Source organism: Hesperophylax consimilis, chromosome 1 (assembly GCF_061612785.1).
Source record: "Hesperophylax consimilis isolate HC1 chromosome 1, BYU_Hcon_1.0, whole genome shotgun sequence".
In the NCBI taxonomy this organism is placed as follows: Eukaryota; Metazoa; Arthropoda; class Insecta; order Trichoptera; family Limnephilidae; genus Hesperophylax; species Hesperophylax consimilis.
Window position 1 is genome coordinate 25725732 of NC_142836.1, and position 17386 is coordinate 25743117.

A 17386-nucleotide genomic window follows, 5' to 3' on the forward strand; every position below is an offset into this window, starting at 1 on the left:
GACAATCCTCAGTCGACTATTGCCGACCATTGCTATCCATCCGAACAGTTAACAAGTTCACGCGTGAGGGATTTATAGATTCCCGCGCATTAATGACGTCGGCCGGGCTCCGCGCAGTCCCCTTATAAACTGGATGCGTTTGCATTATTTTAGCCTAGATCAGTCATTCCCAAAGTGGTCTGTATCGACCCTCAGGGGTCAACATCGACCTGCAGGGGGTCCATGTCGATGAAAAGAAAATTGCGGATTCATGAGATGTAAATGGGGGTCCATGATTGAACTTGCACATTTGATACCGTTAAAGTAATTGAAATATAGAGCGAGAATTTCGAGACATTAATTTAATTATTAGGTTCTATTACTAGAGTTATATTTTGTGTTTTACTTCATAAACAATAATAAATATTGACTATTTTATAATTCAAAAATTTTCCACTCTAAAGTAAACCCTATCAATTTGTCAGCTTCAAAAATACATTGAAGTTGATGAATTTGTAAAAAAATCTATATTAAGAAAGCAAAGGGTCTACATCAGGGGTGCTCAAACGGTCGATCGCGATCGACCGGTCGATCGCGAGTGCTTTTTGAGTCGATCTCGAGAAAAATTTCCCATTTTTCATTTCTTCTTTTTTATTATTTATTCGTAGCTTGTAGAATTCAAAATATCGCAATCGACTAACAGATGAACATAATATGTCATCGTGCTTGCGATTAGCACTCGGTAATTACGCACCATCGTATGAAAAGTATGCTGAGGACATGCAGTGCACGCTTCAACATCCAAAGTCATTATTTAGTTAAGTTTAGAAACTAGAACTCTTTTTTTTTTTAAGAACAAATAAACTTGCGATTCTGAATAAATATAAGTTTTTTCATTGACTTTTTAGTGCAGACCTCCACCTACCTTGACTAAAAAAATGCATATTGCGAACTAATTTCTGTCGTTCCTCAAAATTCTATGTGGATTCGTAGCCATGCAATTATGCAACGTCCCTATATATATACACTTATACCTACGCCACGATACACCCTACCTACATAGACGACAATCCTGCATCACACATACATGCAGCCTCTCAGAGTCGATCGATCGGAATCTAATAATACTGAGGTAGATCGCCAGCAGTTCAACTTTGAGCACCCCTGGTCTACATAAACAGAAAATTTCGGCACGTGGTCTACGGAACAATAAAGTTTGGGGACCTTTGGCCTAGATGGACCTGTCGTTGAACTAAAATCGGAATGGTACCGTAAGTCCAGTCTTTTTAAATTCTGTACCAGAGCAAAGGTGTCAGGTGACCGTCATCCATACACAAGCAAAAAAGTGATTTCTAGCAGCCCCCCATCGCCATTTTGAGCTTCAGTAACCTTTCGAATTCATATGAGCCTTGAACTTCTAATATTCACGTGAAAACAGAGAGAGTTTGAACCGAGTTAAATTCTAGTTAGGATTGTATAACCCTCGTACGCCCTGAATAAACTGTAGCATTACCTCAAACCATATTTCTGTGTACGCAAACGCCAGCCCACAATTGTTTTCAGAAGTTTTAATGAGATCACCGTCCTTTTTGTATATCTCACTACCTGAAGATGGCCGTGTCCTTATGTTCTTCTATCGTTTTTGTTACGTTTTTGCCCCTTCATGTCACACTGCTATGAAGACTAACTGTTGGTTGTTGCAGGTGGGTAGGTCCGGCCCAGGGGTGGTGGTGCTCCGCTCCGTGTCCCCCGTCATGTCCGGCCGCTTCCGATGCGAGGTTTCTGCAGATGCCCCATCATTTCACACTGCTATGAAGACGAGCTACATGCACGTAGTTGGTAAGTTGCCTAACGTTTTACCTCATTGTCATTATTAACACCAGAATGATTGGTAAATGACTATATGATTTGTCATCTTATGATTGAAAAACAATAAAAGAATCAATCTATACATTTACTTAACACGCCAAAACAATTCAAACAAAAGTACAAATAAACTAAACTATTGTGTTTGATGAGAATTTGTGTAAAGATTTTTAATACAAAATAAAAGCAGTATAAAATATCTGCTAGGGGACAATGTACCAACATTAAAAACTCACGATACATTGTCAATCTAATGTTTTTCGCACGACGAAATAATGGACTATTTAATTTATCCAAAAAATGTTACGCCATGACAGTTGATTGATAGGTACGTGTTATATTACACAAATTGAACAAGATGCTTTAAAACTCTTTTGTTTTATTTTGCGATTTCACTATTCACTATTCCTTCGTTTTTTGACCGATTTCGGCTCTCTTCAGCAATATGCCCGGGGTCAGTGCCTGTTTGTGAAACAAAAAAAGTTTCATTCATTTAGATCTAATTTTGCGGAACAAATACATTTTTAGAAAGTTTATTGGGATAGAACATAAAATTGTTGATTCTTGGTTGTTTTTTCCTGATGTAGGTACATACATTTCCATTGAACTATTGAAATACATTCTCTCGATAATTGGGCACTCTTAGAATTTTTTTAAATTAAAATTATTTTATTATTTCTTAAGCCCTCCGGTGTGCTGCTTTGGACATAGGCATTTCTAAAAAAAACTATAGTTTTGCCAATTATTTGCGGCTGTCATATTTAAAGCCATTCTAGTTTTAGAAAACCCATTTAAAAAAAACTTGGTGGCCTAATCAAATATTCTTCTTCTCTCAATTTCTTCGGTATAGTTTTTAAAACTGATCTGTGTGGGTACTTGTTTCCATAAGGTTGTTCTATTTACGCGTGTGCGTAGGTGTGTTTACATAATAATTGACCTTGGCATTTATTTATTTATACTATACACCCATCCGGGCTTCTACAAACATGTGGTATACATATACAACAAACGAAAGAGAATAATAAAAGCTAACATTAATATTCATTTATGAGGTATGTTATTATAGGCTTCATGTAACTAAATTCCATGGAGTTGAACACATTATTACAACTGCATGAAATCTAGGTATAAGCGAGTATATACATGACTCAGTTCTGATATTGGTGTTGCAATTAAAAAAAAATTTTCGACCAAATATTTCTAGTTACATATGGAAGGTTTTTAGGTTAAGTAAAATAGGGCTGTCTATAAAACCGTCAACAATTTTAAAAATAAAGCCAAGTCGGAAAAAAATTATAACGAATCACATTTCGTCACAATTTTTATAAATAAATTATTAATAAATAAGTAAGTGTTATGGAAGAGCATCTCTCGCATTGTGTATTAAGTAAGACAAAGGAACCGTTGACACACATGGTCGTAAGAACCAGAAGGGAAGAATGGAGAAGAGTAGTATTGTAGGGTAGAGCCATGGGTCCTACGTGTAGATAGAGCACAGACAGGAGAGTCAAGTGAAGACTGAGAGAGAAAAAAGACGAGAGTGTTGGTGGAACACCAGGTACGCATTTCCCGTCCAGTGGCGTGATGCTGGGCGGTGATAAAGAAGTTGCAATCGAGTTAGAGAGAGTGATTCGCAAGATATCTGATCCTCTCAGCGAACTAAAGCGGACTGTGAGATGAAGAAAGTGCAGTGAACACACGCGGCCAGTGGCCTAAGTAAAAAATACAAATGCGATGATAGCAGACTTTGCTGGAGACTCGACTATGAGAGCCAGAGTTGCTGAATTGCAGAAGTTGCCATCGAAGACCTCAGCCTTATTGAGGTCCACGCAGAGAACCACTACAGTGAACGATATTGTGCATTTAATTGACAATGACGATGTGAACAATGAAGAAATAACCCCGAACCATATGACAAATATTTAAGATTTAGATAAAAGAAGACCAAATATAATTAAAAGTATGTATTAAAACTTGGTCAAACCTTATTAAAATCAACTTAATAGGTATTTCACATTTTAATTCATTTCTAATTCATTCTCTTTCTAACCAAAGCGAACTAATTTGGTGAGAAGGCAGAGTGGAAAAGTATATGACTGAAGAGGTAAAGTATAACCTTGTATTTATTTGTATAACATTCACTATTCTGAGTTGGTTAACGGAGACAAAACGGTATGTTACAAAGTCTTATGTCAAAGAGATTTAATAATTTTAATTGGTTCATCAAGTGGTTATAATTATTTATGGTTTCTAAAGGTAGACCGAGTTTATAGTAAATACATCATAAAATTTTATGCTGAATATTTCATCGAAATATTAATATTCTTGAGGTTCAACGTTAATTCAATTTTACTAGTACTTTGTTTACCTTAGGTATAGTAAAAAAATATTTCTCGGCGTTTCTTCGTATAATGCAGTTAGAAAGCGTATTTCTCAAGACTGAGTAATTACACTTCAAACCGTCATATTATAATTATCCGCCTAACATTATGTTAAAATTTATTTATTTATTGCATCTCACTAGACATAAAACATTTTTTTTTCACATAAAAATCAACCTCACTAGGACTAAGCCTGTATCCAGGTTAACAATTTACATTTAAGTAAAGCAAACATAAGAGTATCACAAACATAAAGTAATTCTACATACAAACACAAAATATTTCATAATTAAAGAAAAAATGAGTATTAGATGTGTTACCAGATGGGTAATTTGACAGTATATTGTAACAATATTTGAACCATAACTAATCATTAATCATTCAAAAGAAGAAGCAAAGTAAATAATAAAGATAGATAGGGTGACATTCAGTTTTTAGCAAATGGGACTATTATTTAAGAAAGGACAAGGATGAAAAAATATTAAGACAATCGTCTGTCAATACATAAACCTTAATTAACTTTTTAAATTTAACTAAGGAATTGGTAGTCTTAATATGATTTGGAAGAATATTAAACATAAGTGGTGCCTGATATAAATAATTTCTTTGACCAAAAGAAGTTTTAGTATGTACCGCTGCAAAGTTCAATGTAGAGCTAATTCTAGTTGTCCGCATTTGTTGTGTTCTTTCAGAAAATTTAATATTGATAAAAAATCGACAAAGTATTTGAGTGATATATAGCTGTTTTATGCACATAACATTACGTTCCTTATAAAGTAGGTTGGATGGATAACAATTTTTTTTTTGTAAGGATCAATTTTTGAGTAATATTTAGTGGTTCAAAATTGGACTTTAGACATGATCCCCAGCATACTATGTTATAAGAAAGTCGAGATTGGACTAAGGCAAAATAGACAGTTTTTAATTTCTCTTTGTCCAATATGTGTCGAAGTACTTTAAAAATAAATGTAAGTCTCCTGATATTATTTGTTAACATAATCAATCTTTACACCTAGATACATGATACAAGCTACACTTTCCAAGGGGTAGCAATTACAATTTAGCAGACAATTATGTATAGTTAGATTATGAGTGTCAGAAGGCTGTCTTTTTGATGATATACTAAATGTCACACATTTATTTTTTATTGTATTCAAAGTTAAGATGTTATTATTCAATTTAAAATTACACGGCTAACTTGTAATCACAAATCCTTCAAAACGCTCCAACGCTCACACGATTCAGTGAGTTATTTCTACGTTGTTATATAAATAACAAGCGCCATATTAAAAATGATGAAATACGTAATAAAAGGATACAATCAAAAAATAATGTTTTACATGGAGCGTTTTGTAAGACACTTTTTCTTTGATAAAAAAACACATGTATTGTTCTCTCCGGCATTGTTCCGACGGTAGACGGGATTTTATATTTGCCGATCTGAATAACATATTAAAAAGGTTAAATCACGGGAAAATGCCGACGGAAAAGTTAAAAGTAATGTACATCATTAGCGTGGTATTTCACATTGAAATGCGGCGGTCGCAGCTGCGGTTGTGAGTGGGAGAGAAATTGCCGAGTAACGCTGGAAATGTTTTAAGTCCGAATGCAATCAAAAACAGGATTAACCGTTCAAGTGCTTTTCCTCTTCATACATTTAAGTCACATTTACTTAAAATATCACTAAAAGTATTCTGAAAGAAATTTAAATTTTTAAGTATTTTTTGTCGCTTTCTCCGTACTGGAGACTGGAGCCCGTGGGATGTCCGCTACGAGAGCAACATTAACTGTAAACTGCTTTAAGGAATTTTACAGAATGTATAAGATAAATTATATGATCTTACAGTTTATACAAGTAATAACTAGAATCGAATGAGATTCTATTTAGCTTTATAAATTTGCTTTGCTTTATCTCTAGCTTCTCTCGCATTTGGTTCGCTGAAAACTTACTGATGAAAACATATTCTCTTTCAATACCAATACGAGTGGTATATAATTTCAGTATCGCCCTGGTGATAGACCACAATTGCAAATCAAAACGTTTGGTGACAAGATCTGAATACCCAGGTACTTCCCCACCTTCGTTTTCCCCATTTCCTTCAGCATCACAACATACCCCTATTGACGATGTCATAGTCTCACTGGCTTCAGACTGACGCGTGTTGGGGGCGGTATTCACCTCTTATGCTGTATAAACTAAAAAAAAACACATTTAAACGGTTTGTTTATTTATATTACGACAGCACATCTTGGTGTTTTATATGTTCCGTTCCAGTCACATGTTATTTCCCATGATTTTCTTTATCATAGAAAATTTTTTGTACTTGCGTCTCTACCCAATATAAGAAAAATTTGTTAAATACAGTAAAGTACGTAAAATTATGTTTTTCATAGTGGAATAAATTGTTCTACCATGTATCCTCAATTCTTCTAATCTTAATCACTACTTAGTTTAGTAGGTCATGACTGTTTTTTTTAGAATTCAGCCAATTTCATTAATATGGATTGAAAAACAGTTGTTGCCATGTTTGACTGTTATGACTCGTAACTCCCTAGCACCACGACGAGGCACAATCGCAATGCCACCATTTCCGTTCAATATATTTCCATCTCCAAAGATTATTATTTCTCAATCTTTATATCTCGGAAGGGTTCTTCAGATTTTCTTTGGTATGGAATAGGAAGGAATGACCACAGCTTTACTAATAAAAAAATCACACCCAACCATTAAACGGTGTTTAACTTGAATTCAATTACAATATATAAAGACTGTACAAAGTCTGACTGTACAAAGTTTTTGCGGTGTTTGAAGTGTTTACAGTGAAGGATTTCAATTCAATTTAACTCAAAAGTGACTTGTGTACTGAGAAACATTAAAAAACATTTGTGATCCAATGATAAAGTGAAGTAACAATCAAAAAGTGACAGCTCAATGTATTTTACCAGCTACGATTAAAATTTGTCTAGCGAAATACATCAAATTCTATTGATATAAAATTAGCTAACAATAATTAAATTATCATACGAAGTGTTTTTGAATCAGTGAAATAGGACTCTACTCTCTAAAAAAAAAAATTAAAAATTAAAAAATTAACAGCAATCAATAAACTCAACAATAAACAACTATTTTTATTTTCTTTGCTGCTCGGTTCCTATTATAATCTGATAAATCCACGCATCGCCTTGCGCCGTTCGTGGGTCAGTGGTATAAACAGCCGGACGAGTTTATGCAGACATTCCGGTGAAGTCGGATCAAATCCTACTGAAGCCCAAAGAAAAAGTTATTTTATAAATAAATTCGTACATTTTTATTTTTAAATTTAAAATATCCGATCATCGAACCTTTCTTCAAAATGAATAAGCAAAAGAAACCTCAAAAAAAGGCGCCATCTAGCGACTCGGAAGAAGAAGACACAATGACTAATAAAATGATCAAATGCATTGAAAAAAAATTTAATGAATTAACCAGTCAACTTATGAAATCTTTTAATGAACAAATAAAAGAACTTAAGAAGTCCGTCGAATTTTGTTGTGAGAAACTAGACGAATATGAAGAAAAAAACAAAAGCAAAGAATTATTGATTAAACAACTTCAAGCAGAAAATAAAGAAATAAAACTACATATTAATAAAATGGAGCAAAATGAAAAACAAAATAACGTCGAAATTCAGGGTGTTCCTTTGAAGGAAAATGAAAATATCACAAAAGTATTTAATGATATATTGGAAACACTCAAATGTGATAAAGAAACTATTAAAGTGGCAAATATTTTCAGAAGCAAAAATAAAAACCCGAACAAAAATCCTCCCATTGTAGTTTGTCTACAAAACAAAGATAGTAAAGACGTAATCATAACACATAAAAAGAAATATGGTATTTTATGTGCAAAAAACATAAATTTTGAAGAAAACAACACAATATATATTAACGAACAACTGACCCAATACAATAAACATCTACTTTACCTTGCTAAATCTTCAAGGCTTGGGTACAAATTTATTTGGGCAAAGAACGGAAAAATTTGGATGAGAAAAAATGAAAAATCTCCCATCATACAAATAAACAGCACAGAAGACATCCCCTCCGAATAAATAATAATAACACCACATAGCAAACACCAATCAACCTTTAACATGGCTGAAGAAAACCATATACATGAAAATTATAAATGTACAAACCCAAATGAACTAAATCTACTTTTTAAAAATGTTAATTTCTCTATTTTAAATATGAATATTAGAAGTTTAAGGAAACACTTCGATGAGCTCTGTATCCTTATTAATAACCTAAATTTTTCTCCAAGCGTAATTGTTTTGACTGAAACACAAATGAAAGATGTTATTCCATATAACTTATCAGAATATACCACAATTTCCTCTGCCTGTAAGCATACTGGTCATGATGGAGTCACTGTCTTCTTTCATAATACTCTGAAAAATGTTGCCACTGAATTTATTGAATTTAAGTCAGCCAATGCAATAAAATTAACCTTTTTTCAAAACAACTATAAATATCACGTACTAGCCATATACAGATCCCCATCATTAAATGATTTTTTATTTGTAAAAGAACTAAAATCTTTTGTTAGAAATCTTGACAGAAACAATTTTACTTTTTCCATTTTGACAGGTGACATTAATATAAATATTAATGATAACAATATAAATGTAAATTGTCAAAATGAGTATCTAGATTGTTTATCAAGCTCTGGATATACGTCATATATTAGCTCACCAACTAGAGTAACCTTAAGTAACTCTGCATGTTTAGACCACATATTTGTCAAGTCGCACAAGGCGACCAATATTATCTCTTCAATTCTTGAAACTAATATCACAGATCATTACCCGACCTTTTATGGACACCATTTCAAAAATACACCTCTAAACCAAAATTCTGTAACTCTAGAAAAAGTAGACATTGATTATAAAACTCTTAACTCTTTACTTCAGTCAGAAAACTGGGAAAATGTAATATCAATAGAAAATCCACATTTAGCATTAGAGAATTTCTATAATACTCTTAGAGAGTATATTCTAAAAAGTGAAAGTAAAATAGTTGTCACTAACAGAAAATATAAAAAAATTAAACCTTGGATTACAGTTGGATTAATTATATCAATTAAACAAAGGGATAAATTATATAGAGAAATGATAAAATATCAAATGGATTGCCAAAATAATAATCTCAGAACAATGCCTTATCTGAAAACAAAATATCTAATGTACCGAAACTTACTAAATAGACTGATACGAAACTGCAAAAAGAAATACTATTGTGAACAAATTGAAAATGCTAAAAATAATACTAAAAAAACTTGGAATATTATAAATGAAATTGCCAACAAAAAAATTATGTCTTCAAATATTGTAAATGAGGTTAAAATAAATAATGAAATAATAACTAACAAATCGACCATTGCAGAATGTTTTAATAACTTCTTTACAAATATAGTAGACGAGGTACTTCAATCTTCCGGCATTAATGTTAATCATGATTATATGGAGACATCTCCTCAATTAGACTCTAATAACGATTCAATTAACTCAATAGAACATTTTTCTCCTATTACATTTAATGAAATTGAAAAATATATTGATAACCTAAAACCATCCAACTCTAAGGGAAATGATGGCCTATCATGTGATACATTAAAAAAAATAAAACAACATGTATTAACGCCATTACAACATATCTTTAATATATGCCTCAAAGATGGTCATTTTCCAGAACAGTTTAAAATCTCCACTATAATACCTATTCATAAATCTGGGGATACGCATAAATTAGACAATTACAGACCAATATCTCTTGTTTCAAACCTATCAAAAATATTCGAAAAATGCATCAAATTTAGAGTCATTGAACACTTAGAAAAATATAAAATTCTATCGAAAAACCAATACGGCTTTCGTAAAGATCTAAGCACTGAGGATGCCATATATGAATTGACAAAAAATATTTATACATCTATCGATAAAAAAAAAAAATGTCTTGCCATATTCCTAGATTTAAGAAAAGCTTTCGACACCGTTAATCATAATTTACTCATTAAAAAAATAACTCAACTGGGCTTCAAAAAACACACACTAAAATTACTATCAAACTATCTTAAAGAAAGAACACAGAAAACAAAAATTGGGAATAATTATAGTTCAGAAACACAGATAAAAAACGGAGTTCCGCAGGGAACTGTTCTTGGCCCGATTTTATTCTTAATTTATATTAATGATTTATGTAATTTTGTAATCCCTGGTAAAATTGTTTCTTACGCCGATGACACGGCAATAATAGTGGATGGTAATAATTGGACAGAAACTTTTTCGAATGCAACTGTATGTATTTCACTTGTTTCAAAATGGTTAAAATACAACAAACTTGTCTTAAACTACAGCAAAACATTTTACTTACCTTTTTATAAAAACATCAAAAACAAACCAAAAGACAACCTTAAAATTAGAATCCATAATACAACTTGCAATCAAGAAATGTGCTTCCTGTGCAACGAACTCGCTAATGTCAAAAATATAAAATATTTAGGAGTATCAATAGATATTAATCTTAATTGGAAATCTCATATTAATCAAACCACTTCAAAACTAAGATATCTAACCTACATATTTTATAGACTCAAGGAAATTTTAAACGCTGAAAAATTGAAAATGATCTACTTCTCCCTGGTGCAATCTGCAATCACTTATGGCATAATAGGATGGGGTGGTGCACCTGATACATTTATAAAGCCTCTACAAATAATTCAAAAGCACATAATTAAAGTCATATATAACAAAAATAAAACATTTTCGACCGACCTATTATACAAGGAATCTAAATTATTTAACATTCGTAAATTATTTATATTACAAACTATGAAATATCTATTTAAAAACAAAAACAATTTCAAAATAAATGAAAACAGAATGAGCAAAAGAACAAATAATATATTTTACACCCCCCAAACCAATACTAAATTAATGCAGACGCATAGCAGTTTCATTGGTCCTCGTACATTTAACCTTCTACCACTACAAACTCAAATGATAAATAAAAAGATAGAATATATTAAAGAGGTAAAATTATGGCTGATTGACGCAGATATTGAAACGCTTTTACTATAAATTTATTTATCCTTTCTACAACTCACTTGCTGAAACTTTATAAATTATTGTACATAATGTTTTTCTCTTTACTTTTTATAATAACTATAAACAAAAAAAAACTTTTTCTACTAATGTATATTATACTTTAGGTACTTGAAATATAGTAATCGTTTTATATTACCCACACTCAGGCAGTCAGTGCCTTAGTGGGTTTTCATTTCTTTTGTAAACTATTTGGTATTATATATTATGTTATTTTATACTATCTATTAATATGTATAATATGTGTAAAGAAATGAAAATAAATAAAGTAAAAAAAAAAAAAAAAAAAAAAAAAAAAAATTCTAACTTATAAAAAAATATTGAAATGTGCTGCGAAACAGCTGGCAACGTTGAGTTTTGGCAGACTGACGGATGAGATTCCCGTCTTCAAAAAGTGAAGTTATTTCGGACATGTTATTTTTTAATTGACTGTTACCATGTGAATTTTATAAGAACTTTATTAAAGTGATGTTTTAAATAACATAAATGCCTTATGTGCGTAGGTAAATTTGAATCCGAGAAATCAACTTTAATACTATGCAAAACAATGATTAAAAATGTGTGTTTTTTGGTTATTTTCTGGGAATCATTATAATATTTTTATTGAACCAACAAGATAAAAAATTAAAGTGAAGGTTTTCTTAGATTCCTTCCAAAATGAATGTGTTATCTAAATTTCATATTACATACAATTTTCGACGTATGGAATAAAAATATATTTTCTTAACTTTTTAGCATTAAAATATTCCAATTTACGAATGTGAAAGTAATATTTAAAATACAAAAATGGTAATTTTATCTACTTTTTAAAATGGTGTTTCTTTTTACAAGGTCTAAAAAAATATAAATATAAAGCACGTTTAAAATACCTTGGAGATGTACCGAAATTTGATGAGAAATTTCAAGATTATGCAACGGATAAACAAAGAACTTTGGAGAACTCTTTGGCTGTATATCTTTCAATAAACTATTTAATAGATGTCAAATGTCAGTTTCAATTTTACGTTTCTATTAGTAAGATTTCTACGTATACGTTTGTTTATCAATTGTAAACAATTTACACCATGTTTATTAGTAAGGTTGTTTTATATTTCATGCATCCTGGTATCTGTGATTATTCAGAAGATCATTTAGGGTAATTTATACATTACAAGAAGAAATGATAAATGTTTCCATATTATTAGGTATATCCACTTCATACTACGATTAGATAGTATATTTTAAGAGGTAAGTTTTCAAACAGTGCTTCAGGATATGCCTAATTGAATCGAAATGTTACTAATTATTATAAGCAATAATTAGCCGCTGGAAATATCCATACAAATTGAAAATATCTCCGAAATAAATGCCGCCGGCGGGAACTTTTAAAATTTATTGTTTACAGGTTTACAGATATTTTCAATTTGTATGGATATTATAATAATTTGTTATCCTTTGGGCTATGCATAAAAAACCATATCTTATAAACATTAGTTTATCATTAATTTATTTTTGATTATTAACATTATTAAATTTTTACTGTTACCCCCACTATGCTTTACCTAAGCAAGCCGCTAAAGGAGGTACTAACAAAAAAGCACACTATTTTTGCACTCTCCGCGATATATCTTTAAGAATGAAAGGAACTGCCTGCCTACCTGGAAAAATTAAAATCACTTTTCCAAAAAAAATAAAAGTATTCCTTCACCGCTTGTCGCCTGTTTGTTGTCAGGGATTGATGGATGGACATTGTATTAAGTAACGGGAACGAGAATTTGTACCCAGACTTCAGAATATAAAGTGACAAGGACATCTAATTTGAAAACTGGCAATATACTCTCGAAGTACCCCTGTAATATTTTGTGAATTTAAGATGATTTTTGAAAATATACAAATATTTGAAGCATGGCAAATTGTTTACTTTATTTAATTATATCATTTGCCTAGCACCAATTTGCTTACTTGGAAATCGCGTTATGCCTCCACTGTAAAATCCTGGTGTAAATATATTTTGTTGGAACAAAAACTCAGTAAATCGTGTTGTGTGCCTTGGTTCAACACGTTCCCTGGTGGGAATTATTGGCAAATAACGTTAAAACCTAGTTTTACAAGAAGTATTAATATTTTCCTTAACAAGATTTCTAGACTTTACTCATTTCTAGATTTTCCACACATAGTTTAGATTAATATTAAGCCATCTCAACCTCATATAATATTACTATCCAATTAGGTTTATTAGATTATAGTAAACTAAACATAAGTATATGTGCAATAAGTCCGCAAGCCTCGCCAGACTGTTATTGGTATTCACAGATGGCTTTGCTCTGGCTGCTACGTGTTTTGTTTCCCAAATAATACATTTTTGCCGGAACTGGAACGAAGCTCGCACATTATTATTAAAAACAACATTGATAAACTAATGCGGGAAAGAAAAAAAACAACAAGAAGAGAATCACGATTTGTATGATGTGCGATATAATTGGATATTGGAGTTTTCCAATTAAGAAACTAAGGTTTTCTTATAATTTCGCTTGCCTTTTCCAGTCTCAATAATGTCAAATGGTTGAGCAGATTCCGTCAATTGCTATTTTGGGAGTGCTTTCAATGTTTTCAACCCATTAAAAAGACTTTTTAAAAGAATTCACTGCCAACATAGCACTCAAGTCGAAGAAGAAAGAATTACCCCTTTATCCATAGTACGTGAGATTATCCAACCTGAAATCCATCGAAGTCAAGATTTCACAGGAACGTGTTAGCAATAGGGTGGCCAGATGATAATATTATTTTTGATTTTGATAAGTGCAATTTATAGAAAAAAAAATCTACAACTTAAAAAGCTTTATTCGGCATCCGCGTCAAGGATTAAATCTGCATATTGGCTTTTGACCCAGAGAAAAATATTATTATTCCCCACGGAATAAAATAAAAGGGATCCCACGATCCAGCATTCAATATTCGTTAAATGAACGGCATTTCATGAAAAATACCTGGTTTGAAAATGTGGGTACACTACCTACCCACCCCTGGCGTTTATAAGGGAGTGAAGAATATACTAGAATATTAAACACAAATTAAAGAATAACTTTGTTTTAAACCACTTTATTACATTTATAGACGTCGACCGGTTTCGGTTGAACTCAACCTTCATCAGGACAGTACAAATATAAACTAAAATATAATACAGAGGAAGATTATTAGGTAAACAATAAAGAAAGAGAAAGTATATAAATGTGAGGGAGAGAGCATCAGGGCAGCGGAGTAGGTAGTGGGGTCGGGGAGGGGTGGGGATTACCCAGGGAGAAAGGAAACATCTTTAAAATAGGGCTTTTAGTGAGTTCTATCTGTTTGTTTAAAATTGTGTAATTATTTTTATTTTTACTTGCTTTTGAGATTTCCAATGATTCTAGATTATTGAGACGTATTCCTATTTTATTTTTATGTAGTATTTGAACTCCTGTCGTTCTATTAAATGTATGATTAGTGTTAATTAGGTGTTCGGCGAATTCTGAAAAACCGGTATTTTTTAAACACCTGACATGTTCTTTTACTCGAATATTTACATTACGCGCGGTTTTACCAATATATATTGCCGGGCAATCGTTGCAATTAAGTTTGTAGATCCCAGAGTGGCTAAACGTATCTTCTTTATCTTTACAATTATTTAAAAATTTGGCTAAGTTATTATTAGTATAGAAGGCCGGCCTAATTTCTGATGGAAGTTTAGATGTGCAAAGGGAAGAGAATTTACTTATGAACAAAATTCTACGCCATTGGGTAGTTAAATTATTATTATTAATAGTTGGTAGAGCATTATATAGAAATTTATTTGTTGCGATTCGGCGAAGTTTTTTTGAAAGGATTTTATCAATAAGATCAGAGTGATAACCGTTGTTATTAGCTATTTGTTTTATTGTAAGGAGTTCGTTAGAAAAATTATTATTAGATAATGGGATGGTGACTAGCCGGTGGATCATGCTGTGAAAGGAGGAATGTTTATGTGAGATAGGGTGGTTGGAGGTGTTATGGATTACGGTGTCCGTAAATGTAGGTTTTCTAAAAATGTTGAAGTTAATTCTATTTTTAACGATAGACAAAGAAAGATCTAGAAAGTTTAAGCTGGAATTTAATCAATAAGCTGGAATTTAATCTGGAATTTACTTCGCCGAATCGCAACAAATAAATTTCTATATAATGCTCTACCAACTATTAATAATAATAATTTAACTACCCAATGGCGTAGAATTTTGTTCATAAGTAAATTCTCTTCCCTTTGCACATCTAAACTTCCATCAGAAATTAGGCCGGCCTTCTATACTAATAATAACTTAGCCAAATTTTTAAATAATTGTAAAGATAAAGAAGATACGTTTAGCCACTCTGGGATCTACAAACTTAATTGCAACGATTGCCCGGCAATATATATTGGTAAAACCGCGCGTAATGTAAATATTCGAGTAAAAGAACATGTCAGGTGTTTAAAAAATACCGGTTTTTCAGAATTCGCCGAACACCTAATTAACACTAATCATACATTTAATAGAACGACAGGAGTTCAAATACTACATAAAAATAAAATAGGAATACGTCTCAATAATCTAGAATCATTGGAAATCTCAAAAGCAAGTAAAAATAAAAATAATTACACAATTTTAAACAAACAGATAGAACTCACTAAAAGCCCTATTTTAAAGATGTTTCCTTTCTCCCTGGGTAATCCCCACCCCTCCCCGACCCCACTACCTACTCCGCTGCCCTGATGCTCTCTCCCTCACATTTATATACTTTCTCTTTCTTTATTGTTTACCTAATAATCTTCCTCTGTATTATATTTTAGTTTATATTTGTACTGTCCTGATGAAGGTTGAGTTCAACCGAAACCGGTCGACGTCTATAAATGTAATAAAGTGGTTTAAAACAAAGTTATTCTTTAATTTGTGTAATAATGTCAAGCCACAAAGTGTTTGCTTCCTTCGATAATTTAATAGAATATTAAATATTTCGTCGTATTGTGTATTTGGGTAAAGTACATGCCATACGATTTCTGAATACAAAAATAGGGGAAACCCTGAACTGTTGCATTTCAGCAAGCAACACGTGCCAACGGCGTTAAATAAATATTACACAAAATCACTGGCGACGATAAGTAATTCTGAGAATAAACAAAAATCTGAAACCCTTGTTTATATATAAAATATAATGCCATTCCGTTTAACCTACTTCTCATATGAAGCCAAAGACATAAATAATCCATTCAAAAAATTGACCTTTCCAATAAACAATGTGTTTCTCTGGGTTTGTTCACAACTTTTTAAAACCAAAATTCAACATTTTTTTGTGTGTGTCGTATTTTGTAGACAATTGACTATATAATGAAATAATATTTTGATGATGAAACAAATATCCAGTCAAAAATCGAACCGTGTTGGTTGGCGTAATATTGGTTTGTCAATATTACTACAAGATGACTAATTAGTCTGTGGCTTCATTGAATTGGACAATACAAATATTTAATATATACTATAGAATTATTTGAATCCACACAGGTGAAAGGCAGATAATTTATCGTAAACAGGAAATATACAACTTATTGAAACGGAATACGGTTGTTGGAATATTGTTACGTGGAGGAGTATAATCGATATATTTGGTTTTACTACATTTTTCTTCAAGCCAATTGAAATATACAATCATGGCAGGCACTGTCGCTAAATGATATAAGCGTTTGGTTTTGAGTAGCAAGGTAACGAACTTTGTGGTGGTATTAGTGTAATATTAATTTTAGTGGAGCTCAGTATAGATAAAGCACATAGTGGTGACCAATAATTAAATTATTTACAATAAAATATATTAATTTGTTTTAGACCACTTTAATTTTAATTGCACTTTTAATTCCTTCGACAGGAGAATATTAAAACCAAGCATTTCCAGTAAACCGCTCTGTTATTGCCGGAATTCCCGCAATTACCCGTCCCCCTTTGTTAACCTCCCACTAAAACACCTAAATTATATTTTTTGTGTATATATCTGTCAATATTTTGT

The 17386-nt window shown here is 31.8% G+C and overlaps 1 protein-coding gene across 1 annotated transcript in view; it reads left to right on the plus strand.

Moving 5' to 3' along the window:
* Window positions 1-17386, plus strand: part of LOC149426543 (uncharacterized) — a 150683-nt gene that overhangs the window by 72986 nt on the left and 60311 nt on the right. The window contains exon 4 of the mRNA XM_089631656.1: window positions 1683-1818. Coding sequence (XP_089487782.1) covers window positions 1683-1818 — 136 coding nt within the window. The remainder of the gene's footprint in view (window positions 1-1682; window positions 1819-17386) is intronic.